At 60.9% G+C, this 26,399-nt stretch overlaps 1 protein-coding gene across 2 annotated transcripts in view; it reads right to left on the bottom strand.

Annotated features, from left to right (window-relative positions):
* Positions 1–26,156, bottom strand: part of RPS6KA2 (ribosomal protein S6 kinase A2) — a 104,950-nt gene extending 78,794 nt beyond the window's left edge. The window contains exons 1-3 of one of the 2 annotated variants that reach the window (XM_036317761.1): positions 25,848–26,156; positions 23,317–23,382; positions 12,395–12,442 (exon numbers count right to left, since the gene is read on the bottom strand). In XM_036317761.1, coding sequence (XP_036173654.1) covers positions 12,395–12,442; positions 23,317–23,382; positions 25,848–25,910 — 177 coding nt within the window. In that variant the 5' untranslated portion in view covers positions 25,911–26,156. The remainder of the gene's footprint in view (positions 1–12,394; positions 12,443–23,316; positions 23,383–25,847) is intronic. The other variant, XM_036317762.1, reaches the window with a different exon arrangement.
* Positions 26,157–26,399: the final 243 nt, after the last annotated feature.

Genomic DNA, 26,399 nt, shown 5'->3' with positions numbered 1-26,399 from the left:
CTGCGTCACCCTCATCTCCTGCAACAGCGTGTCTGACCCCCAAGACCCTCCTGAGCTCGTCTTTTCTGACACCCTGTCCAACCACGCCAATCCCCATCAGTCATCTGTGATGGAGCCTAATCCCACCTCACCCCCATCAGTCATCTGTGATGGAGCCTAATCCCACCTCACCCCCATCAGTCATCTGTGATGGAGCCTAATCCCACCTCACCCCCATCAGTCATCTGTGATGGAGTCTAATCCCACCTCACCCCCATCAGTCATCTGTGATGGAGTCTAATCCCACCTCACCCCCATCAGTCATCTGTGATGGAGCCTAATCCCACCTCACCCCCATCAGTCATCTGTGATGGAGCCTAATCCCACCTCACCCCCATCAGTCATCTGTGATGGAGTCTAATCCCACCTCACCCCCATCAGTCATCTGTGATGGAGTCTAATCCCACCTCACCCCCATCAGTCATCTGTGATGGAGCCTAATCCCACCTCACCCCCATCAGTCATCTGTGATGGAGCCTAATCCCACCTCACCCCCATCAGTCATCTGTGATGGAGCCTAATCCCACCTCACCCCCATCAGTCATCTGTGATGGAGTCTAATCCCACCTCACCCCCATCAGTCATCTGTGATGGAGCCTAATCCCACCTCACCCCCATCAGTCATCTGTGATGGAGTCTAATCCCACCTCACCCCCATCAGTCATCTGTGATGGAGTCTAATCCCACCTCACCCCCATCAGTCATCTGTGATGGAGCCTAATCCCACCTCACCCCCATCAGTCATCTGTGATGGAGTCTAATCCCACCTCACCCCCATCAGTCATCTGTGATGGAGTCTAGTCCCGCCCCCACCCCATCAGTCATCTCTGATGGAGTCTAGTCCCGCTCCCACGGGACCGCACGGTGGGTTATCCCGCATGTGCTGTGGCTGGGGCTGGGGCAGGCTGGTCCGCAGGTCTGGTCTGTGCTACAGGTTGGAACCACGAGGCGCACGCTCGCACTGAAGCAACGTTCGGGCAATATCTGGTTTTTCCTGATTCGCGCGGGACAGCCTGTGCCCAGAGCGGAGCCCTGGTCCGCAGGGCCAGACCCTGAGAAGAGCCATGAGCGGACGGTGTCGGAGGAGCACACAGGCACTTTCCTGCTCTGCTGTGGTCACAGGCCCCCCCTCCGCCCCAAAGAGGGATGAAGCCCCGCCCCCAGAGCCTGTGGGTGTGGCCCTATTTGGAGATGGGTCTCTGCAGACGAGGTCCTTAGGGTGGCCCTGATCCAGTGACTGGTGTCCCTATGAGACGAGGAGACAGCCGGCCGGCGTGGCTCAGTGGTTGAGTGTTGACCTATGAACTGGGAGGTCACAATTCGATTCCTGGTGGGGGCCCATGCCTGGGTTTCAGGCTCGATCCCCAGTGTGGGGCGTGCAGGAGGCAGCCAATCAATGACTCTCTCATCACTGATGTTTCTATCTCTCTCTCCCTCTCCCTTTCTCTCCGAAATCAATAAAAATATATTAAAAAAAAAAAAAAGACGAGGAGACAGATATGCAGAGACAAGAAGGCCCTGGGAAGAAGGAGAGGGATTGGGGTGCGGTGTCCACAAGCCAAGGGCACCACGGACGGCCACAGCGCCAGCTGCTGAGGGGGGAGGGGAGGGCCCGCCGGCGGGACTGTGCGCTCCCAGGAGCGGTCCTGGGTCCTCGTGAGACAGGCTGGCAGCGGGTGCATAGACTGAGGGGGTGAACCAATCGAAAGAGAGAGACTTGCCCTGGCCGGGTGGCTTGGTGGTTGGACACTGGCCCTCGGACTAAAGGGTCAACGGTTTGATTCCGGTCAGGGACACATACCTGGGTTGCAGGCTCCTTCCCCAGCTCTGGGCAGGGCACGTGTGGGAGGCAGCCAGTCACGGTGTCTCTCTCATCAGTGTCTCTCTGTCTGTCCCCCCCTCCCTCCCACTCTCTCTAAAAGTCAACGGAAGAATGTCCTCTGGATGAGAATGAACAAAAATAAATAAATAAAAGGAACGAGAGACTTGGCGACATCAGAGAGAAGGCAAATGAACAAGATGAGGTCTGAAAGGCACTGGGGAGGGGGTGCCCTAGCAGGGAGGAGGCCGCACCCGGGAGGGAAGGCGGGTCGGGTGGGTGGGGTGAGGGGGACACAGGAAGCTGAGGTCCCCAGGGAGCTCTTCCGTCTCTTGAGCCTCAGGGGACGAGGCCGACTGCCCAGAGGGCGGAAGACCTTGAAGAGGGAGAGGACGTGCCTGTGGCCCCTGACCAACGGGGGAGTTGGCAGACACGCCCATCGCTGCCACCTGCCCCCCTCTCTCTCCAGGAGCTGGGGTGTTGGGGTGTCGGGGTGTCGGCGGGACCCCAGGGGACTGTTGGTGCTGACATGGATGACAAGCGCAAGGCTGCCCGCCGAGAGAAGTCAGTCCTGGCAGACCCGTGGCCACCTCCCTTGCCGCCGGCCACTGTGATTCTCTGAGCTCCTGGAGGTCCCAGCATTGGCTCCTTCAGACGCCAATGAAACTCTGCCCCTTTGTCAGAGCCTTTGGGAGGCTGGGGGTTCAGCACAGGGAACCCCGACGCTGGCTGACTTGTCGCGGTGACGGTGGAGCGCCGCTGGGCTGGCTCGCTGCACCCCGATCCTGAGCCCGTGCTCCGCGAACCCTGTTTGGTTCCTGAAGCAGTGTCTCCTCCGGGGCACTGAGACGTTGCACACATTTGTCTCGTGAAACGCTAAACAGCCCCCCGATCTTGCGAGACTCTATGGTGCGCACACAGAGTGAGGCCACCTCACAGGCCGGGGAGCCCCAGGAAGGGTCTCCTGTCGGCTGTGGGGCTGCTTCCCGGGGGCCGGTCTCGGGCTGGATCCTCACGGGCGGGATCGCGGGGGCGGTGCCTTCCACCCGGATTCCGCGTGGACACCTCGCTGTCAGGTTCGGGCAGCCTGGCTTACCCCTGGCTCGTGCCCGCCGTCTACATCTCAGAATGCGGCTCTTTTCCTCATAAATTCACCTTGGAAATCTGCTGCACTGGGGCACATTCCCATCATGCGTCGGTGCTCACGTTGGTTATCCCGTTTATTACTATTACAGATAAAATGACCAGAAGGGAAGTCATAACTCGACAACCTCAAAGCCAGTGCTTTGGGAGGACGTCACCCACATTTAAAAAGACATTTTAATTGATTTTTAGAGAGAGAGGAAGGGAGAGGGCCGGAGAGAGAAACATCGGTGTGAGACTGGCTGCGTCCTGCAACCCCGGCGTGTGTCCTGACCAAGAATCGCCCAGCGACCTGGTGCACAGACACCCAACCAGCTGAGCCACTCTGGCCGGGCGGGGCCCCAACACTTCAGAGGCCCTCCCGGCAAACTCCCGGCCCAGGCCCCGGCACATGTCTCGCAAACCCTCACTTGCCGCTGGGAGGCCACAGAGCACGGGGGGGGGGGGGGGAGTAGCCCCGTTTTGGAGGAAGACGGGGGGACAGGGGCAGGGGGAAGGGAAGGGCCAGGCCCACGGCCACTTGAGAGCAGAGCAGAGGCCACGGCAGAGCTTAGAGCAGAGGATCCGCGGTGAAGGCCACGGCCACGCGAAGGCCACGGTCAGACACCAGGGCCGCAGCCACTAACGCTCGTCTTTCCTGGTGCCTCCGGGCGGCGCTGCCCTGCAGCTGGGCGTGTGGTGGTGTCTCCAGCGCCACTCGTTCCGTCTCCCACAGCCCCGAGCAGCTGCCAGGACCCGCTCCGCTCTACGGGTGAGAGACACGGCTTCTCAGGTTTAGAAAATCTACGTGGCGGGGTGCAGTGTGGGTCCCAGGGCGCTGACGGCTTACACGGAACTGGGAGCGCCAATCCCGGCCTTTCAAAGGGCACGGCCGGGGGAGCAACGTCGGATTCCACAGTGACACCCGCCCCCGAGAGACACCCAAAGGCGTCGTGGCCACTCGCGCCTTTCCCGCCACGGCTCTCGAGAGACACCCCCCTGACAGGAGACACCCCCTGACAGGAGACACCCCCTGACCTAGACCCCCCCCCCCCCCCCCGCAACAGGAGGCGCAGGAGAGCCCAGGCCTGAGGGCGTGTTGTGAGACTTGTGCCGTGGAAACGGACACGGGCTGGGACGCCGCGTGGCTGCAGGGGAGCCGTGGAAAAGCGCGCGTTATTTTTATCCAGAGCGAGAGCGGGCACCCACCCCCAGAAGCGAGCGCCTCGGGAGGCAGCAGATGTTTCCAAACCGACGGCGCCCGCGGGCCTGCGGTGAGTCACCAGATGCAACGTGTCCAAACGCGCCCTCCACGCCCCCGCTTCCTCTTTTCCTAGAGAGACGGCGGTGCTGCCTCCACCCTGACGAGCCTCGGTCTGCACGGCAACGCGGCGGCGCCAGAAGCTTCCACTGCGAGCAAATAAGCTCAGACACACGGGTTCCAGGAAGCCCGCGAGGCCTCAGGATCCCGAAATAATTATTCGAACACAACTGTTCGCTCAAAAGCAGCACACAGCTCAGGCCAGCGGGGGGGGGGGGGGGGGGTGCTGGGTGGCAGCACGCGCTCTCCCTGCTGCCTGGGGGGGGGGGGGGCGTGCTCAGTGTCATATCCACGTCTGGGGTCACCCCTCCCAGGCCACAGGGGAACCTCGGGCGGCGCCCTCTGTGGGGAGGACAGAGCCTCCACCACCCGGGACGCGGCCCCTAAAAGCACACTTTGCAGGGTCCCGGGCTCCCAGGGCTGGGCGGCGGGCGGGGCCCCAGGGCAGCCCACAGGGGCAGCTCGGCGCGGAGCCCTGGAGGGCAGCCCCGGGGACTGAGGACCGAGCCCCATCCCCCGGATCCAGACCCCAGCTGCTCCGCGGTCATACTTCCTACCGCGTGCGTGACCCAGGCGACGGGGCAGGCGAGCCATGGCACACGCAGGTGAGCCCGGCAGCGGCTCTGGCCTTCGTTGCTATAACAACAGCACCGCTTACTCCACAGAGACCTGGTTCGTGTCCCTGCCCCCGGCACCCTCCCTCGGAGCCCTGGCACCTCGGTGCTTGGAGACCTGCAGGCTGACCACACCTGGACCGGCCGGCCGGCGTGCGCGTCCTGGGCTGGCGGATGCTGCCAGGACTCCCCTCCCCCTCCTCCCTTTCCCACGTCCGTCACCCCAATTCCCAACCCGCCTCCGTGGGCAGCAGCAGGGAGAACAGGACGGTCAGACCCCTGGAGCCCGGCCAGTCTCCTTCCACACCGGCTCTGGCGCTGCGTCCCCATTGACCGCCGGGGCCACGCTGGGACCCCAGATGCCCCGCAATCACAACTCTACACCTCCGTGCGCCCCAGGAGCCCCGGGAACAACGCTAACGCGCCCAGGGCCACCCTCATGCAGCGCCTGGATTCGTGCACCGACCTGCATCTTCCGGCTCAGAGCCTCTGAGGACACGCACCCGCAGTCGTGGTTCCGAGGCCCCGGGCCTCACCGCGCCGGGGAGGCAAAGGCCCTGACAGGGGCGCCCGGCCACCGCCCTGCGGGTCCCCCGTGGGCCATGGTGGCACCGACGTGAAGCTTGGTAACTGCTGCCCGCACGTCCTGGGAGCCCGGGAGCCTCTGGTGGCCTCAGGGTCCCCGGGGCCGTTCTGCCTGCAAACACGGCCTCTATGGCGACGCCGGAGGCAGCGCAGCGCCGGGTCCTCCGCCCGGAGGATGCAGAAGCGGCAGGTCCAGGGCGGCGGGCGGGGTGGGGGCAGGGAGGGCACCAGGGAGACCGAATGGCCCGCAGGGTGGGGGGCAGAGCAGCTGAGGGGGTCAGTGTCGGCCCCATACGTCCCCATGCCAAGGCTTCGGGTCAGTCTCTGGTCAGGGCACACACAAGGACCAACCAGTGAACATGGATCCGTGGAACACCACGTCTCTCTCTCTTAAATCAATAAATTTAAAAAATGTTCTTTTTAAATGGGTGAGTCCAGCCAGTATGGCTCAGTGGTTGAGCATCTACCTATGAACCAGGAGGTCCTGGGTTCAATTCCAGGTCAGGGCCCATGCCCAGGTTACAGGCTCCATCTCCAGTGGGGGGTGTGCAGGAGGCAGCCGATCCATGATTCTCTCTCATCATTGATGTTTCTCTCTCTCTCTCTCTCTCTCTCCCCCCCTAAAAGTCAACAAAGGAAGAAATACATTTTTTAAAAAGGGAAGCTTATGGCTCCTCAAACCCCACTGCACAGTCTTCTGAGTTAAGAGAACAATCCTAGCCCTGACCAATTTGGCTCAGTGGATAGAGCGTCGGCCTGGGGACTGAAAGGTCCCAGGTTCGATTCCGGTCAAGGGCATGTACCTGGGTTGCGGGTATATCCCCAGTTGGGGGTGTGCGGGAGGTGGCTGATCCATGTTTCTCTCTCATGGATGTTTCTAACTCTCTATCATTCTCTCTTCCTCTCTGTAAAAAAATCAATAAAATATATATATAAAAAAAGAGAGAGAGAACAATCCTATATAATAAAGACGTAATATGCAAATGGCCGTTTCGCTGTGAAGCAGAACAACCAATAGCGTAACGAGCGGATCACGAATCAGCAGGAGGGTGGGGCAGGGAGCTACAAGCAGGTGGAGAGGAGCTACAGGAGGGGGCAGGGCAGCAAGCTATGGGGGGGGCGGGGTGGGGAGGGGGGCAGGGGGAGCTACAGGAGGGGGCAGGGCAGCAAGCTATGGGGGGGGGCGGGGTGGGGAGGGGGGCAGGGGGAGCTACAGGAGGGTGGCAGTGAGCTACTGGTGCACGGATTCGTGTGCAGGGCTGCTAGTCTCTCTATATAAAAGTCTAAGTGACTGGCCGACTGGCTGGCCGGTAGCTTTGACGCACACTGACCACCAGGGGGCAGACACTCGGACATGTAGCTATGATGCTCAATGACCACCAGGGGGCAGACGCTCAAGGCAGGAGCTGCGGTGACTTGGCAGCTGTGGTTCTCGGGTGATGCACCCGGAACTAGAGAGGAGGGAGCCCGATTCTGGGGTGCATTACCCGAGAACTGACCTCTCACAATCGGGGACCCCTCGGGGGATGTCGGAGAGCCGGTTTCGGCCCGATAACCGCGGGCCAGGCGGAGGGACCCCACCGGTGCACAGGTCTGTACCGGGCCTCTAACGTAAAAGATTTTCTTTAAAACTTGGGCTCTTGTGGTAGCTCCCTGAATATTTTGTTTTAATTATTTTAATAGTTTTTGATTTAGCCAAAGAACGTAGTATCCAGGCTTGCTTGAGGCTTAAAAGAGTTTATTACTAAGTTCCTTTGTGGGTGTTACCGTCCCAGACTCATGGGGACTCGCTGTCACGCTGCAGCCCCTGAGCCCATGGGGAAGGTGCTCATCTCGGGGGGGGGGGGGGGGGGCGTCCACAGCCTCCACACCGGTCGCCTGGGGTGGCTCTCTGGAGACACAGAGTGGGCTTCCTGGGGCACAGACATTTCCTTCGGTTATTTTTCACACAAAATAGAACTCAGGCTCCTTGAGAAATGGTTTAAATGGTCCCTAAGGGCACATCTATCTGGTCTCCCACGACCGGGAGAAATCCCGGAGCTGCAAGGAGCAACGAGCACCTCTCCCCCCCAGGCGCCCACAGAGCACCTCTCCCCCCGCAGGTTCCCACAGAGCACCTCTCCCCCCCAGGCGCCCACAGAGCACCTCTCCCCCCGCAGGCGCCCACAGAGCACCTCTCCCCCCCCAGGCGCCCACAGAGCACCTCCCCCCCCCCCAGGCGCCCACAGAGCACCTCTCCCCCCAGGCGCCCACAGAGCACCTCTCCCCCCCAGGCGCCCACAGAGCACCTCTCCCCCCCAGGCGCCCACAGAGCACCTCTCCCCCGCAGGCGCCCACAGAGCACCTCTCCCCCCCGCAGGTGCCCACAGAGCACCTCTCCCCCCCAGGCGCCCACAGAGCACCTCTCCCCCCCCGCAGGTGCCCACAGAGCACCTCTCCCCCCCAGGCGCCCACAGAGCACCTCCCCCCCCCCAGGCGCCCACAGAGCACCTCTCCCCCCCCAGGCGCCCACAGAGTCTGCACGCAGGAGCCGCCGTGAGGGCACTCAGAGCGGCCCTCCCTCCTGCCTGGTCCTGGCCGCCCCGGAGTCCGAGGCTGGTCTTTCTCCCCGGAGCCTGTCCGGGTAGGATGAGCACAAGCCCCAGGAAAGTTCACCCTGATTCGTCATCGTCCCCACGGCCCCATGCTGCCCACATCCCGGCAAACGCCCGCTCCCTGGCCGCGCTCGCTCCCTGCCTGGAGCCGTGTGCACAGGACAGAGCGCGGGAGGGCGGCGGGCTGGGCGGCGGCCCTGCGGTCAGAGGCGCGAGGTCTTCCGTGACACCCCCACCACCCCCCCGAGGCGCGCTCCCCGGGACGGGAAGCCCTTAGCCGGCCGGGCTTGGGAAAGGCCTCGCAGTGCGGAGGGGCCGGGCCCTGGCTGGCTGGCAGCGTGTCAGATCCGGCAGCTTCGCCATAGAAACCTTTCCCTTTTCATGGGATTTAAGAGCAGGTACATGTGAGCACGTGGACTGGATGTTGCCATGGTGACGCCGGCAGGAGTGTGCCTCTTCTGTGATGCAGGAGAGATTTCATGACAATCCGGGCTCACTCATCTCCAAACAATCCCAGAAAAGAATCGTGTTGGAAGCAGCCCCTGGGGGAGGGGCTGCGCTGCTGTTGGGGGGCACCCACCTCCGGGGACAGAACCAAGTGCTCAGGCCATGCGGCCGAGAAAGAACCCCGACCAGAAGCTGTTTCCTGCCCCTTAGACGCCCCCCCCCCCCCCAGAGGGGCGCAGAGTCCTGCTCACGGAGCAACGCCAGCTTCGTTTAACTTTCAGCCAGAACTCCCCACAGCTCGCTCCCCCCCCCCGCCCACTAGGCCATCACCTAGAAAATGCTGCCACCCTGGAGGGGAGGGTGGGGCGCCATGTGGCACCCCCAGACGAGAACGCAGACGCATCTCCTACTGGTTTGAAAGGCCCGAGGCCGCCCGGCCGACGTGGCTCAGTGGTTGAACCAGGAGGTCACGGTGGATTCCCGGGCAGGACACAAGCCCAGTGGGGGGCGTGCAGGAGGCAGCCGGTCCATGATTCTCTCTCATCATGGATGTTTCTCTCCCCCTCCCCCTCCCTTCTTCTCTGAAATCAATAAAAACACATGAATTAAAAAGAAAAAGGACTCGAGGCCAAGCACGGCCGTGTGGTGACCGACCCGGGCAGACGACTCAGTCCCCCCTCCCCCACCGCCGCCCTCCATGCCCTGCACATCCTGGTCTGTGAACAACAGCGACCACGGGGCAGGGGTGAGGCAGGGGCGGGGCAGCGGCAGCCGTGATCACAGCTCCATTTGGTGGCAGGGGAGCGCCCGCCGCCCACAGCAAACAGAGGGCTTCCTGCCTCCGGTCAGCCTCCCGGGTCACCGGGGTCAGTGTCAATGGCTCTGGCTACGACATGAGAGTCACACGGTCACAAGCAGACAGAAAGCCCCCCGGGCTTGGCTGTATCGTCGCCATGACAACGTCTTTCACGCTGATCGTCACTGCCAGCGACCTGTCCACTCGCGAGCTGACTGCTCCTTTTCGCGCTGTGGTCACTGAGGGCACGACGGTCGCCTTCCGTGGCTGACGTCTAAGAGAGTGGACACCGGTTACGAAACCCGAGGCCCTGCCCTCTGCGGTCACCCTCTGATTGCAGTCACGTCGGTGCCTTTAGGAGTGGAGCGCTCACTCGTCATTTCGTACAGTACTCGCGGTTAGGTTTCTCTGTAAACCATGAACATGCAGGAGGAGGAAATAACTCCCCCTGTGACCTCAGGGCTCGGTGAAGAGCCGCGGGGAGTTTTCTGTGGTTGCACCTGTCTGGGTTGGAAGGTGGGAAGGGCGACAGCTGAATGTGCTAAAACCGGGTCAACCTTTCACTCTGACAGTGATGTTCGCTTTTCCTCAGCTAAACGAGTCAACGTAAAGGTCTGGCCTCCATCGAAGGGAGCTTCTGGCTCAAACCTGCCCCGAAACATGGCTGGTTTCTACGGGAGGGCTCCCCGCAGGTGGGGCAACGGCGCCGATTACAGTAATGCAGGAAAGACACACATTCCGCTTCTGTGACTATTTAAGGACAAAAGAAGAAGAGCTCAGAGGTTGTGGGTGGGCGTCTCCTTCTGCTAACACCCTGCTCTGGAACCTTCCCTGGACTCCCCACCTGCCCCATGGAGAGTCCGCCACACCCTATGGCCCACTGCAGCCCCTGTGCCTGTCCCCTCCGCCAGGGAGCTCTCGAGGCTTGTTCCCATGTCCACGGTCCGAGGGGGAAGCGTCTCGCCCCGCCATCCTGGCCCACAGACCGTCAGCGAGTCACGGCGAGCCACGGCGAGTCACGGAGAGTCACGGAGAGTCACGGCGAGTCACCGTGGTGTGAGGGACGCAGGGGCCTGGCCTGGGAGCTGAGCGAGCAGCGTCATGGCACTTGTCCCCGAAAACAGACGGGCCCCAGGGTTCTGCATCATAGCCCCTCACTTGACCTTTTTCTAATGCCGCTTGTCACCCTCACATCGTCCACACCATCAGGACACAAAAGACATCTCTGGCGACCATTTCCCAGGCTCAGGACGCACAGCCGAGGGCAGAGGGGGCGGAAGAGACAAAGAAACAGGGGAGTCACCCATCCAGGGGCAGCGGAGGCTCAGAGGGTCAGTTAGGACGAGGGTCAGTTAGGAGAGCCCCGCTCACGCCCCAGTTTCAAACCCCTCGTCGGAAAGCTGGCTGTGACTCAACCAGGGGCGCGTGGGACCCAGGAGCCCCCGGGCGGGGCCCCACTCACAAGGCCTCGCACAGGAGGCCGGGCCCAGGCACCCAGACCAGCTGAGTGGCCGCCAGGGTCCGGGCACATCAGCAGCTTAACCCACTCTCCGTGGCTCTTTGCAAAGGATTCGTTTGAGTTCTCCTATTTGCATATCAAGGAATCTTACAAAAGGACAGATTGCTTCACAAATTACTAAGAATTAAAACAACAACAACACATGCGCGCGCACACACTCACACACACACACACACAAGAGCAGGCAGGCAGCGGCACGTCCTGTGTGGTCACGTCTGGGCCGGACTCGGCAGCCCTCGGGACTCAAAGCCCACGCGAGTGGCCAAGGAGCCCGTGGCGTCCCCGTGCGGCCCCCGCCCTCCCCGGCCGGCGATGAGGAGCGACTAGGAAGCTGCCCAACACGCGGAAAGCGAGGCGAGTTGCTGTTTAGTGTGAACCAGAGGCAGGTTCATGCGTTCACACTAACCACGCGTGACCGGGACCGCGGACCTGCCACACGGGCCGTGACATTCAGCCAGGCCGTCCCTGCGGCCACCGTGTCCCCGGGCAGGTAGCACGCTGCCCACGGGACTGTGGGAGCCAGAGAAAGGAAACACCCCAAAAACTACCTTATAAAACTTCTTCTCTATAATGTTACCATTCAACCCACACAGCTGCTTGAAATACTTCCAGAAATCTACCTCCATCTCCAGTGATCCATTCTAGGCCGAGCTCCTGGAACAGCTCCCGATGGGAACCTGGACTTCCCACGCAGGAGGCTGTCCACCTGGGGGCCCCCTGAGGGCGGGCAGGCGCGGCAGGGCCGGCCCACATCCCAGCCTCGCCTCACTCTCACGGCTCTCTTGCTGTTCGAAGAGCATCAATAGGTTTTTTAAAGCACACGGCACATAGGGTTACAGACAGGGCGTCCCCCAAAAGGCGTGCACACTTTAACAGCTGGTAACTCGCTTCATTTTCGCTCCTTTTCAGGTTCAATTGATTTGAAATATGGGTGAAGCCAGGCTAAGCTCTGAAGGAAGAAAAGGTGCCCTGCAGAGCCGCTGGGCTTTATGGGGCTGCATACGGATAAGGTTTACAGCACGAGACCAGCAGCAGCCGATGCCCTGGGGGTGCACAGGCTCCGAGCAGGATGGTTCCTGACGTTTGCGACCCCGTGGCTTCGCGTCAGCAGCGGCGCCCGGACCAGAGCGCTCATCAGCGTGAAAACAGGTGTTGACAAAAAACCTATTCATTTCGGAAGATTCCTTTCAATTTTATAAAACGACCTGCACGTTAATAAACACGGCTTCGCAGTCACTTGGAGGGTCATTTCGGAAAACACCCGAGGGTGGTCCCCGGGCCCCCAGTCGCGGGATAAACAGTCCTCCCAGGAGGCAGGACGCTTCGCCCTGGCCCCGGCAGAGCCCCAGGCCGCGGACGGCACCCAGACGGCGCCCCGACAGACGGCAACAGCTTAAACTGCTGTGTCGGCCCCGCTCTTCCCAGCGCGCGCACAGCGGCTGCCAGGCCTCGGGCAGAGTAGAGACCAAACGCACGGAGAGAAGCCGGGACGTCTAACTTTTTCTCAGCGAGAAAAGTGACCCCGGAGGGCGTCTTACCTGGGCAGGCGCGGCCGGCGGCTCCCGCGAGGCGGCGTCACGCTGGCCCTGTGGAGGCAGAAGGCGGAGAGAGCCTGTAAGTCAGGACGTGGGGCAGGAGCGGCGGCAGCGGCGGGCACATGAGCACACGGGCACCCACCAGGCCTGGGAACTTTCTGCTTCTGAACATTAACCTCCACATGGTGCCGGCCGCTGGGCTCTCTCAGGAGGCCTCCACTCAGCACCCAGAGGGAACTTGCAAGGCTTTGTGCAACGCGACACTCGCCAAAGGAAGCGTGGTGTCCCCATCGCTAACCTCAGGGCCCGGCCCCCAACGCCGCCTGTCCAACCCCCAGGCCCCAGGCTCCCCCCCCCCCCCCCCGGGCCTGGCTGTGACGGGGGCCCGTCTGGCGGGGCTTCTCATCGCCATCCTGTGCGAGACGCTGGCCCCGCTGCAGGAGCGCGAAGGCTCGATCTGCCCACACTCCGCGTGAGCTAATTACAACAGAACGGCAGGCACAGGGTTCGAGCCCGAGTCTGCCCCGGACACGGCAGCCCCAGCCTGGGTTCCTGGTTGGCGACCTGGGGCGGGGCAGCACCGGTGGGGTGGGGGGCAGCCGGGCGAGGCCCAGGGTGCCGTGGCCAGCTGGACCCAGGCCTCCCACCCTCTGTGAGGACAGCGGCCTCTGGGTTCTGGCCTGTGAGCCGTCAGCAGGTGGCCCTCGAGGTGTCTGAGTAGACCTGGCTCCTCATTTCCCACCGGGTTACCACCTGCAGCTGGTGAGGGTGAGACGGCACAGGAGGACCAGCAGGTGGCGCCGTTGCACAGGAATGATGACCGGCTGGACCCCAGCGGACTTGCCACCCATCTGCCTCCCGGATCAGCATAACTGGGCGCAGATCAGCCTCCCTCGCTGCCACGTGAAGCCATTGAGACATTACAGAATCGTTTATTTAGGCGCTGGGTTTCTCCAGGCTTTTCTCTGCGGTGTTGGTTTTTTTTAAACATATTTTATTGATTTTTCACAGAGAGGAAGGAAGAGGGATAGAGAGTTAGAAACATCGATGAGAAGAAACATCGATCAGCTGCCTCCTGCACACTCCCCACTGGGGATGTGCCTGCAACCAAGGTACATGCCCTTGACCAGAATCGAACCCGGGACCCTTCAGTCCCCAGGCCGGTGCTCTATCCACTGAGCCAAACCAGCTAGGGCTGCAGTGTTGATTCTTTACACGTCTTTGGATGGTGGGGCTTTGGCAGGCACCCCACCCACCTACCCACCTACCCACACGGGGAGGCTCACAGCCTGCCGGCCCGTTGGCGGTTTGGGAGTCCGTGTCCACAGGCCCAGAGCCCTGGCCGCCGCTCCCTCCCAAACCTTACCAGGTCCACCAGGAGGGGGCAGCAGGGGACACCCCTCCAGGACCTTCACCTGAGGCTGCGGGGCCAGGCCTCTGTGTCCTGAGGCCTCTGGATGCGGAAGAAAATGCCAGTTCCATGCGGGGCCCAGACTGTAAGGGAGGTGCTCCTGTTTGCCATCCTTGCCTCTCCCTCCAAGGTCTCCTCACCCTCTCCACTCCCCCTCCCTCTCCCTCTCCCCTGTCCCCTCCCCCTCCCCTCCCCCTTTCACTCCTTCGCCCTCTCCCAGGGCTCCTGCATCTGTCAGCGCTGCCTGGATACTTAACCTCCCAGGGGCCGTAGGTGATGTTAGAGATCCACCAAGAAAGCCACTCCTCTGGCCGCTGGCTGGGCCCGGATTGCGACCTGTCTTCTCCAGGGAAAGCAGGCCAAGACGGGGTGACCAGTCTCAGTGGGGGCCAGGCCACGACCAGAATGGGGTGTCCTGGAGGCAGCTCCCCCCGCACCCCCGGATCTAAGGGTCACATTTCTGACTTTCTTGAGGAGCTGCCGGATTCTCCTCCACAGCCACGGAGCCATCCCACACCCACCGCACTCAAAACCGCCTCTTCTATTATTATCACCAGAGGCCCGGTGCACGGATTCGTGCACCAGTGGGGTCCCTCGGCCTGGCCTGTGCCCTCTCGCAATCCGGGACCCCACCCCGGCCAGGGAAGGACCGCGGGAGGGCTCCAGGCATGTCCGGCCTGTCTTGCCCAGTCCCAATCGGCCGGACCCCAGCAGCAAGCTAACCTACTGACCAGACCGTCTGCCCCTGGTGGTCAGTGCGGGTCATAGCGACTGGTTGAACTGTTGAACCATCAGACACTTAGCATATTAGGCTTTTATATATATGATTATTATTACCACCCTACGGTGCCTTATGAATAAAGACAAAATAATTGACTGGTATGTAACCATGTTAACTGCTCCTTGAGTGAGAGCAGCTGTTTAAATAGTAATAACCTGTAATCAAGTGACTGGCCTGGTACCATGTCTTCAGCTGTGTTCCGATGGGCCCTGGCCTGTCCCCTTGGCCCTGAACTTTGGACAAACTGATTGGGGTCCAAGAAGAAAGGGTCCCGAGAAAGACCAGACGTTCTCGTGCACTTGGGCCCCCTCCTCCCAAAACTCAGTGTCTGAGCAGCGCAGCTTCTGCTGGGAGCATGTAGGGCGAGGGTCCCCCCGTGGGTGCCACTGGCCAGGTGACACGACAGCTGTTCCTGTGGCAGCACAGTCCCCTCGCTCCCCTAATGGCGCCCTCGCTGGGGCTGAGAGGGTGGAAGCATCAGGTGCGGCCTCTCACTCCCGCGGCTGTTGTCTGGGGAGAAGCCCGGCCCAGGAGGGACATCACAGCTGTGGGCCACCCCTAACCCGTCAGCCAGGGAGAGGCCACTAGCCAGGGTCCCTGCTGCTCGCCCTGGCCCTGCCCCCTGAGCAGCCCTCAGAGAGATGGACGTGGTGGGGGGGAGGGGGGGGGCGGCCTGGAGGAGGAAGCGCAGGTGATTCTGCTGAGAAGAAAAGGCCCCTGGGAGGGGCTGGGTCTGTGGCAGGAAGACCCGGGGCAGCGGGGCCGCCCACCCCTGCACGCAGGTGCTAAGGGGACCGCGCACGGCCGCCTCCCGCAGTTAATCGAGGATCCGGCCTCTGCATCGCCTGGCAGGGATTCTCTAAGTCAGGGCCCAGCCGGGACCCCAACGCCAAGTGCGGCCAAGGGACCCGGCGGGACCCTCCCGGGTCTGTAACCAGGGACATGAGAGGGACCTTCCCGGGTCTGTAACCAGGGACAGGGTGGGGCCTTCCCGGGTCTGTAAGGAGGGAACAGGCGGGGCCTTCCCGGGTCTGTAACAGGGTCTGTAACGAGGTCCGCAGGCGCCGTGGAGACTGCACCTCCTCTGAGTGATTCCGTCTCCAGGGAGGGGAACGCCCGGATGCACGTGATGTTGTTGCATAAAACCTAGAAAACTGACCCTAAATTTTCCGTAAGCTGCACTTCTAAGCCTTTTATTTTAAAAAAATTCAAAAATGAGAACTCCCTGGGGGTGAGGAAAGTGTCTGGAATTGCTGAGAAACATGCTGACAGGCCGCGCCACCCTGAGCCTGTCCCTGGGGACACCCCGCCCCACCCCACGGCCCCGACACTGGCCCTGCACCTCCGGTTTCTGAAGTCTCGGGTGCCTCGGTGTTGGTTTGAGGGCATTTGCTGATTTTCGTCGGTTTTCAAACGTGAAGCCGTGCAATGTGAGATGCTAGGGTGGAGGAAACACCACGCACACAGAATAAAATCGCCAAATGAGCTGGAGTTAACGCGCGGTTTCTCACTGTAAGATGAATAACGACCTCACTGCCCGGCCGGCAGGGCTCAGGGGCTGAGCGTCGACCTATGAACCAGGAGGTCAGGGTTCCATTCCTGGGCAGGGCACAGGCCCGGGTTGTGGGCTTAATCCCCAGTGGGGGGCGTGCAGGAGGCAGCCCATCCATGATTCTCTCTCATCACTGATGTTCCTATCTCTCTCTCCCTCTCCATTCCTCTCTGAAATCAACAAAAATATGTTTTCAAAAATGACCCCATAAACATAAACAATTCCATGAAATGTCAGGGTGTCGCCCAGAGTGTTTTATATTTATCTATTTGTAAAATCTTGTGTTTGTGTTTTATCCCTCTTGTTGCCATCATCCATTCGTTTTGAAAATTCTACAAGGACATTAGGCATTCTGTGCATTCCTGTTCTCTGGCGCCCCCTGTGGGCGACGAAAGCCATTTTCCTTGGACACCAGCGACCAACAGGAGCACGTGTGTGCTCCGTGCACAGCATCCCGAGAGGCTCAGGTGTGAACGAAAGGAGAGGAGCTCCTCAGGGTGTCAGAAGGACCTGCACACACAGGCCCGCAGCCCGGCAGCAGGCTCGCCGGTCCTCCTGGCTCCTCCTGAGACAGTTTTATTGAAAAGAGACACACCTTCCCCACTGCCCCCTGGAAAGTGGCCAGGACGGCAGAGCCCCCTTATCCACTCGGAGGCATTCCAAGAACTCCATGGAGGCCTGAACCCGTGGCTAGGACGGAACCCTGTATACGTGCTTTTTCCTAAACACACACATAACTGGATGTTTCACTTGGGCATGTCGGAATCGCCAGCACCCCTCTCCTCACTTCGGGGCTGTCATCCTATATAATAAAAGGTTAATATGCAAATCGAATGGCGGAATGACCGGTCGCTATGATGCACACTGACCACAAGGGGGCAGATGCTCAACACAAAAAATCAATACGTTTTTATTGATTTCAGAGAGAAGGGGGAGGGAGAGAGAGATGGAAACATCAATGAGGAGAGAGGATCACCGGTCGGCTGCCTCCTGCACGCCCCGGACTGGGGATGGAGCCCACAACCCAGGCCTGTGCCCTGACTAGGAATCGAACCCTGACCTCCTGGCTCATAGGTCAACAGTCAACCACTGAGCCACGCCAGCTGGGCGTGTGCACACATTTTGCAATAATAAACATAAAGTTTCTCAAAGACATGAATGGTTTTATGCTTAAAGCTTCTAATTGCACCAGGATCATCTTACTGGGACATGCGGAAAGGCATTGTGGGTTTTTGAGAAGATTGAGACGACAATTATAATCAAGCACCATTTTAAAACGCTGGCTGCCTACCCAGCAAAGAACAAAGGGGAATGTTCTTAACAGCGAATCTGAAAACCAGGCAGGCGCTTCCACTTCAAGGCAGAGACAAGCATCTTGCTTGCCACTTGCTCATCAGTATTCACAGACGCTGAAGGGAGAGATCTCGGCGTCTGTGCTAATGCTTCCCCTCAAATCCATTAGCTGGGATGTGGCTGCCGGCATCGCGGGCGGCATGCTGTGGGTGGCAGGGCGAGCAGCGGGCTCAAGGGAGCTGCTTCTGGCACACGGTCTATTCAGGAAATAGTGACCAAACATCACTGTGAGGAGGATGAAGCAGGAATTAGACATTGTTCTGCAGCCCTAGCCGGTGTTGCTCAGTGGGTAGAGCCCCGGCCTGCAGACTGAAGGATCCCGGGTTTGATTCTGGTCAAGGGCACATGCCCGGATTTGGGGCTTGAACCCCAGTGTGGGGTGTGCAGGAGGCAGCCAACCAGTGATTCTCTCTCATCATTGATGTTTCTGTCTCTCTCTCCCTCTCCCTTCCTCTCTGAAATCAATAAAAATATATTTTTAAAAAAATTGTTCTGCAGCCACCGGTCCACAGTCTAGAAAATGTTTCATCTCCTTCACTTTCCCCTGACTGACGTGGGACCAGGGAGGCGGGGGGACGGGGATTGTGGGGTTCCCAGGTTGAAGGGCTGAGCCAGCTCACCGCCTGGGAAGGCTGCCCGCCCACGGCTTCGCTGGATGTGAGGTGGGAAGAGAGGACGTGCATTTTGTCAAAGTGCGGAACGGTGGGGCAGTGTCACTGCTTCGGGGCTGCTTGGCTTTCTAGATGCTGACACGCTGCAACACGCTCACGACGCAGACACGACTGAAACCTAAACTCACACGCCACAGCCTCCCACGGTGTGTCATCCAGCCGGGACCTGGGACCGGCAGGTACCAACCAGCGTGGGAAGACGTCGGAGCACAGCGGAGACAGACATCTCGCCGAGAGCAGGCCTGGCTGGAGGTGCCCTCCCGTCTCTTCTCCCCAGGACGCGGGCCAGTCGGCGAAGGGGACGGGCCCTTCGGGAAGGCCGAGTGGGCCTGCGGAGTGTCCACGGCAACAGAACCGGAGCGGAGCGGACAGTAAGGGGGAGTGAAAAGGACGCCGGCTGAGAACGTGGGGAGTGACCGCGGAGGTGGTCAGCCCGGTGAGGGTTCAGCACCACGGACAGGGCCTGGCGTTGGCCTCGGTCCCTTCATTTTCATCTGCACATAAAAGGCGTGAATTCAAACCCAAGTGCAGCTCCTCCGGGGAAGCCGCGTGGGACTCACGTCCAGGAGCACCACGCCCGTGAGAGCTCTCGGGGGTAAAACGAGGCAGGCGGGGGGAGGGGGGGCCTGCTCTGAGGACGGGGCAGGTGCTCAACGAGCGTGACGCTGGGTCACCGTTTCCATGGGTGTGTCCTCCGGCTCCTGTTTCTGGGGGTTCTCGGCGCGTAGCCCTGTCCCTCGTCTCACAAGGCCGACCCAGGCACGGAACACAACCTCCTTGCCCAGCTCCCCTGAATCCCAGCCTCCTCCCTTCTAGACTCTTCATACACCGATCAGATGTTCCCCGCCTGTACCGCCGCCCACGCTTCCAGCTCTGGCCACGCCACCCTCCCGCACCAGCCTCACGCCCGGCCATCTCCTCTCCGTCCTGCGGAGCCCCCTCTGAGGCCCGTTTCTCCTCGAAGAGCCCCCGGTTTCCTAAACGCCTCTGCCCTGAGGCCCAGGTTCTCCGGTTTAGCTTCGGTTTACGTTATGTTTGGGTTCCTCGATGCTGTGTCGGCGGCATTTAAAGAGAAGCCTTGAGCAAACCAAGGGCTTTGCCTTGGGCTGTTCAACAAGAGAGCGCAGGTCAGACACACTCACATTCCCGCCAGCCCACGCCTCGCCCTGGCCGCCCGCCCCGCCCGCGAGGGACTGTGTGTCTCTGCTGTGGAGAGAAGCCCCTCTGAAACCTGGAAGGGTTGTCCCAGGGACTCCAAGCAGGGCTGGCTGCTGCCTGGACTTCACGGGCCTTCCAGAAAACCTCGTCTCCCGGGAGGCAGCTGTGCCTGAGAAGTATGTCAAACTACATGTGTCATAGAGACTGACCCGCCTCCTTAACGAAAAATAATTAGCCCACTAATGAGAGCCCCGAATTATTTTAATTACAAGGAACCAATTACGAAGTTAAAAGTGCGCTGTTAATTGCTAGTTGAGGAACACCATTTTAAACCCCTTCTCTTTGCCTAAAATCTTCTGCAATTAAGACTCATTGCCTCTAACGTGACCCTTCGGATCCGTCAGGAGGGGCTGCAGGCTCCCAGCAGCCGGGGTGTGAGCGCTGACACGGGGGGGGGGGGGGGAGTGCGGGGCGGTGGAGGAGGGAGGGGAGGGGACACGCTTGTCCCCGCGGCCGGCTGGGCTGAGTCGGGCACCGATCGGGGTGAAGGAGTGCGACGGGCACATTTGAAGTGTGACTGCGAAGTGCTCCACACGGACGCACCCCGGCGTGCGGTGGCCGCCCCGTGACCCGCCCTCCCGAGCATGGGAACCGAGTGGGGGGACGGGGCCCTCGCTCTGCAGATGCGGTTGAGAGGTACAGGCATCCCCCGCAAACCCACACTGGCACCCCTGCTCTCGGGGTTGGCGATGCGCCTGTGAACTGGGTCTGCTTCTGAGCAGACCATCTCCCCCGAGTCTCACCATCTCCCCCAACCAGGTGCCCAGAAACATCGCCTCCACCTCGTTTCATTCCTGCAAACCGAGAGGCTGTCACCCCCACTCCTGGTGAGGGGCCAGGGCGTGGGGCTCTGAGGTGCCCGGCCTCCCCGTAGGGACGCAGCCAGGCCTCCCTGTGGGGACGCAGCCGGGCGTTGGGCTGCGTGTTGAGGAGGAACGTGAAGGGGCGGGCGGGGGGTGGGGGGGGGACTGTGCTTCTCTCAGCCCCGCGGCTGGGATGACACAGACACGGAGACGCCATAACGAGCGGGACATGCGTCTGACAATGAGCCTGACTCATGGCTTTAAAGAGGAGCTGCCTGCCATGGAGCGCTCTGGAGAGACGACACATGCCGGGAGCCGGTCCATGCTTGCTGTTTCAAGGGACCTGGCATATATGGCATACTGTTCTTAATATGTTTGCTCACCTTCTTGGCACTATGTGTTTTAACCAAGGTCACCTCTCTGAGAAAGGTTGTTTCCCCAGGTAGGGATTGTCCCCTGAAGTTAGGGAGGGAATAAAACCCCTCAACTAAGTGCCAGGCGGGTAATTAATCACTTTAACTACGAACAATCATGCTTAAGCTACATAATCTTTACTCCCTGGAATGGAGATAGGAAACGCCCTAACCTTTGTAATAGAGATTGATAGGATTGAATCAACTGGTATAAATACAGATGTAACAAGACAACAGGACACAGAACCTACACACAGAACCTACACAGGACCTAGAGACAGAAGAACTTCGCTGGAGAGAACATGGCAAAAGATCCTGGACAGAAACTGGCCACAGAACCGAGAGACAGAACCTAGCGAGAGAACCTGGCTGAAGAACCTAGAGACAGAACCTGGCTACAGAACCTGGATAGAACATGGCAAAAGAACCTGACTAGAACCTGGTGACTGAACCTGGCTGGAGAACCTAGCGAGGGAATATGGACACAGAACCTGGCTGGAGATCCTAGCAAGAGAACATGGACACGGAACCTGGCTGGAGATCCTAACCAGAACTTAGCTGGAGATCCTGACCAGAACTTGGCTAGAGATCCTGGCTAGGCTGCTGATCAACTGAACGCTGTCTCCGTGTCATTCCTTCTTCGCCGACTCTGTCCACACCTTTGGGGACCCCTGGACCTGCTGGGGTTGGACCCCAGCAGACACAGACCACGAAGGGGGCGAAGCCGGTCTGAGGCATCTCCACGCTGTGCGGCTCCAACCACGGGACATTTGGGAAAAGACAGAAGCAACCCCCAAACCTGAAACACGGGCTCCTAAGCTTCCGTGACTTCGCTCCAACGCGCGTCCCGTCCCTCCTCCCGACAGCCGAGCGCACCTGCAGGAGGGAGCCCGACGGCCACTGGTAACTGGCGTTCGCTCTGCTCCGGCTGCAGGAGCCCGGGCACATTGTCAGCAAGAGCCAGGTCATCGGCAAGGTCATGGGCAAGGTCATGGGCAAGGTCATCAGCAAGGTGAGAACTGGCCTTGAGCCCAGCCGAGAGCAGGGCAACCAGGCGCACACACAGGCTAATGGACCCTCACGTGTGGTGTGAGCACCTTGGAGCACAGCTGCCCACACCCCCCCTCCTGCCGATCGGCAGCCCCCAAATGAACAGTCCACACGCCCCCATCCCGCTGCCTCCTGGGCCGCCTGCTAAATTAGCCCGTAATCTGCGCCCAGGAAACCACAGTCCCCGCGAATGCCCAGCGAGAGCCACTAAGGAGGCGGCCGTGCGGGGCTCCTCTGCCCCCCGGGCCTCGGGCCTTGTCCACCCGCAGGCCCCCCTCATTCACCTGCTTGGGCAGGTGTGGAGTGAATCTCCAGCTCTCAGGAAAGTCACTGGCCGGATGCTTGCCCTCCCACCCCGTGGAGTCCCCACCAGGAATGCAGGGTGTGGCCAGGCCCGGGACCCTGTGGGCGGCTCTGCTGCGAGAACAGGCAGTGGCCGCAGCCTTGGACGGGCCGGCCCCATCACACGCCGGCTCAGCAACCAACGCTGAAGGGCAGCCGGCGAGGACGGGAGCCTGTGCTTGGCTTTATTTAGCCGACACGGTGTCTCATGACCGCAGATCCGGTGGCACGGAGCTCAAAATGGGAACTGCTGTGTGTGCGTTTAGACTCAGCGAAGGGGGGACGGTCTGCAGACCCGGCCGCTCCTCCCCGCACTCCGGCTGACGCTGCCCCGCAGCTGGTCTAAAGCCAACGGGCTCGCACGGCTCGCAGCCTCTGGTCCCCGTGGTCACGGCTGAGCCACGGGGTCACTGAATCCTGACCTGCCGTCCCCGCCCGTGGTGCCCCTGCTTGAAGGAATCTTTACAAGCGACAGAAAGACGATCCCTTTCCTGCAGCCTCCACTCAGCTGTGGACTCGGCGTCCTCAAGGCCACGCTCCCGCGGACAACACCGGGCACTCACACCTCTCCGCTGCCCCTCCATCCCCAGGCAGGCGAGGGGCTCCCGTTCAGTCTCCCAGCAGTGAGAGATGTACCTCACCCCTGAGTCCTCACACCCGTGCCCCTGAGTCCTCACACCCGTGCCCCTGAGTCCTCACACCCGGGCCCCTGAGTCCTCACACCCGGGCCCCTGAGTCCTCACACCCGTACCCCTGAGTCCTCACACCCGGGCCCCTGAGTCCTCACACCCGTACCCCTGAGTCCTCACATCGGTGTCCCTGAGTCCTCACACCCGTACCCCTTAGTCCTCACACCCGTACCCCTGAGTCCTCACACCTGTACCCCTGAGTCCTCACACCCGTACCCCTGAGTCCTCACACCTGTGCCCCTGAGTCCTCACACCTGTCCTATTGACACAGGCCACTCCTCTTTAAAAAGCCCGCACAGCCCTGGCCGGTGTGGCTCAGTGGATAGAGCGTCGGCCTGCGGACTGAAGGGTCCTGGGTTTGATTCCCGTCAAGGGCACAGGCCTGGGTTGCGGGCTCAATCCCAGTGGAGGGCATGCAGGAGGCAGCCGATCCATGATTCTCTCTCATCATGGATGTTTCGCTTTCTCTCCCTCTCCCTTCCTCTTGGAAATCGACAAAATATATTTTTAAAAATAAAATTAAATAAAAAGGCCGCGCACACCCAGGTAACCACCCAGGTAACCACCCAGGTAACCAGTCAGGACTGTCACCTTCAACACCCCTCCCCCCAAGCAGCCCTGTAACAAAATGCGTGTAGTTACTTCTTCCTCGGCGGCGTCTGCATCCGTGGCGGGCGCGGAGTCCAGGTCCATGTCCTCCTCGGGGGTCTGGGGAGAGACAGGAAGGCCGTCAGCAGGGCGCAGCGTCGAGCGGGTGCCGGTGCCGAGGGCTCACTAGACCCCCGTCAGCACGGGAGAGCGAGGGGCCCACGTCCCTTCGCCCCGAGTTCACTGCACCTGCGCCTGCTTCCTGTTGGGACGGGCCCTCCCCAGCCAGGACGGGCCGCAGGTGAGGCAGCGATTGTTTAAAGCCACGAGTGCACGTGACTAGGTTGGCCAATCGTGTGCCGCATCCACCACATTCCACGGGAGAAGCCTGGTGACTTACGCACCTCCCGGCAGGTGGGGGCGGCGTGGAGTCACAGGGGCGACAGGGCAGGGGGTGTCAGGCTCCCTTTGCCGGGAGGGCCCCCACCCCGCTCTGCTCTGAGGAGGAACTGAATGTGGGAGAGGAGTTCTGCAGGGGGAGGTCTCTGCTCGCTGCTGTGACCTCAGACGAATCGCTGGCCTGAGCCTCAGTTTCCCCATCATGCAATCAGGCTGCAGCAGCACCTACGGCCTGGAGACTAGCGGGATGCAATGACGTCACGCGGACCCAGCATCCGCCCTGGGCTCTGTGCTGAGGCCCTCGCCCATGGCGCCCTCAGCATTCCCACTGTACCCCGAGCTCACAAGCTGTTGCTGCACATCAGCCTCAAACACTGAACTCCCGCCCTCCAGCGGGTGGCCATGGGCGCCGCCTGCCATCAGCGTGGCTCTGGGCGCTTTCAATGTGCACGGCCTTTTCTGGGCGTGAAGATGCTTAAAGGGAGTGTGTTCTCTGCAGGCCCATATTCAGTCCATTTTTAAAAACATGGCCCTGGCCGGTGTGGCTCAGTGGATAGGGCGTCGGCCTATGGACCGAAGGGCCCCGGGTTCTGTTCTGGTCAAGGGCACCTGCCTGATTGCAGGCTCGATCACTGGCCTGGTTGGGGCCCGTGTGGGAGGCAACCAATTATGTGTCCCTCTCACGTCGATGTTTTACTCTGTCTGTCCCCCTCCCTTTCACTCTCTCTAAAAAAATCAATGGAAAATGTATCCCTGGGTGAGGATTAACAATAAATAAGTAAATAAAATAAAAATATTAAAACCGTCAGCGGCAGGAGCAGCAGCCTGAGGCCCGGGGAGATTTCCAGAGCCTCTTCTCTCTCCTGCCTCTGTCTCGAGGCCAAGCCTCCCTGCACAGGCCCCCCTCCCGGGCCGGCGGCTCCGGGGCTGACGCGGGGCCTGCACCCCGACACAGGGAGGATCCGACCTCTAACTCAGCGACTTTCACCCCATTCGGCAGCGGACCGAGCAGCCCCGTGGGTGTCAGGCTCCGTCGAAGGCCCCGCCGTCTGGGCCGGGAGGCTGTGGGCCCTCGCCGTCGCCCGGTCGCCCACACGCAGACAGTCCCCACAGTGAGAGCCGCCCCTCCCTCCCGACCGGGAGCCTCTCCCTCCCCCTGTCGGCGCAGTCCACCTGGCAGCAGGCTGAGCACCGGGCCACGCACCCCGTCTCTGCTGAAACCTCCGTGTGTGCCCAGCTACTCGGGGAGCCTGGCCCCCAAAATGATAGTAAATACGAACTAGTAACTTCTCTCTAAAACGGAATCTCTCATTCAGTCTGCAATTACGTTTCGTGATTATCTTAACATAGAGAGTATATGCCAGTGCATGTATAAAACATTTAAAATGGTCAGAATTAAATTCATAGGCATGTCAGCGGGACAGGAAATAAGGCAAAAGTCAGAGCTTGGATTGTGTGGGGATTTAGCCAGTGACCGAGATCAGCCGTTTGCCAAGGCAGGTGCGTGGCTGCCAGCAGCACAGGCCGCGGGCGGCTGGGTCAGTGTCAGTGACCTCGGAGAACTTTCTTTGCCAGGAAGCGAGTCGGCTGGCCACCTGCGCTTCACACCGAGCAGATCCAATCCCGGCCAGGCGCCTCCCGCCCCCTACCCCCCCCCCCGCCCAGCGCTGGCCCGATGCAGCCGATCTGGCTGTCCCACCCCAGCCCCCCACCCTCACCCCCTTGGCCCCCTCTGTCTGGGCCGTGTGAGATGGCACAGCCTCAGGTCCTTAGGGAACAGCCCCGTTCGCTGCCTCTGCCTCCCCCTTCCCTGCGGCAAGCGGAGTTTCATCCTTCGGGGCCACTTGTTGAAGGAAAAACCCAGGATGCGGGTAACCGGGCAACGGGGGCTGAGAGGCGGGCTGAGCCGGCTCCGGGCAACGCTGTCTTCCATTCATTCGTGTCCATGAAAACATTCGCACACTCGCCGTGCTGCGAGCGTGTGTGTACACACATACATGGTGTTTACGTGTGCGTCTGTGTGTGCACACGCATATTTATAGCACAGTGCGCACCTCTATGCACACACACACACACACACAGAGTCCCTCACTGAGCCTGAGTCCATGGGAGCACACACGCTGCGCTTGCTGCGGGCAGGGTTCTCCCAGACGCTGAGAAAGTACACCCTGCTCCTCCCCGCTCACCTCGATCTCCATGGGCTCCACCTCGATCTTCTTCCATAGCTCCAGCAGCTGTGCGATCGGCATGTTGACAAACTTTCCCTCCGGCCCAGAGCTGATGGGAGAGCGGGGCCAGGAGCCGGCTCAGCGCCCAGGGCGTCGGAGCTGACGGCAGAGGTGGGCCCGCAGGCTGGGCCTGGGTGGGAGGGAGCCCAGGGTCCTCAGTGTGGCCGTGGGCGGGTGCGTCCTCTCCCGCCACCCAGGCTCCTGGCCGCGGCCGCTGCTGCTCCGGCCCCTGGCGCCCTGCTCCTCCCGGGGCTGCAGGAGGAGAAGGAGCCGCAGCTGCGACTTGGTGAGTGCACGCGGACGGCAGCATCCGGCCGGGTCCCCGCCCGCCCCCCCCCCCCCCCCCGACATCGCCACCCCCCCACTGTTTTACCTCACTCGGCTCTAAAGGAGGGGTGAGAGTTGGGTCTGAGGATGCTGCTGCCATAGAAACTGCCTAGCAACCAAGGGCTGGGGGAGGGGCGGGAGGAGGGAGGGGCCCTGCTGCAGGCTCTGCCCTTCTCCCTCCCG

The sequence above is a fragment of the Myotis myotis genome, unplaced genomic scaffold (assembly GCF_014108235.1).
Source record: "Myotis myotis isolate mMyoMyo1 unplaced genomic scaffold, mMyoMyo1.p scaffold_m19_p_7, whole genome shotgun sequence".
Taxonomy (NCBI): Eukaryota; Metazoa; Chordata; class Mammalia; order Chiroptera; family Vespertilionidae; genus Myotis; species Myotis myotis.
The sequence above is the reverse complement of the archived record's forward strand: the minus strand, read 5'-3'. Positions and strand labels throughout refer to the sequence as shown.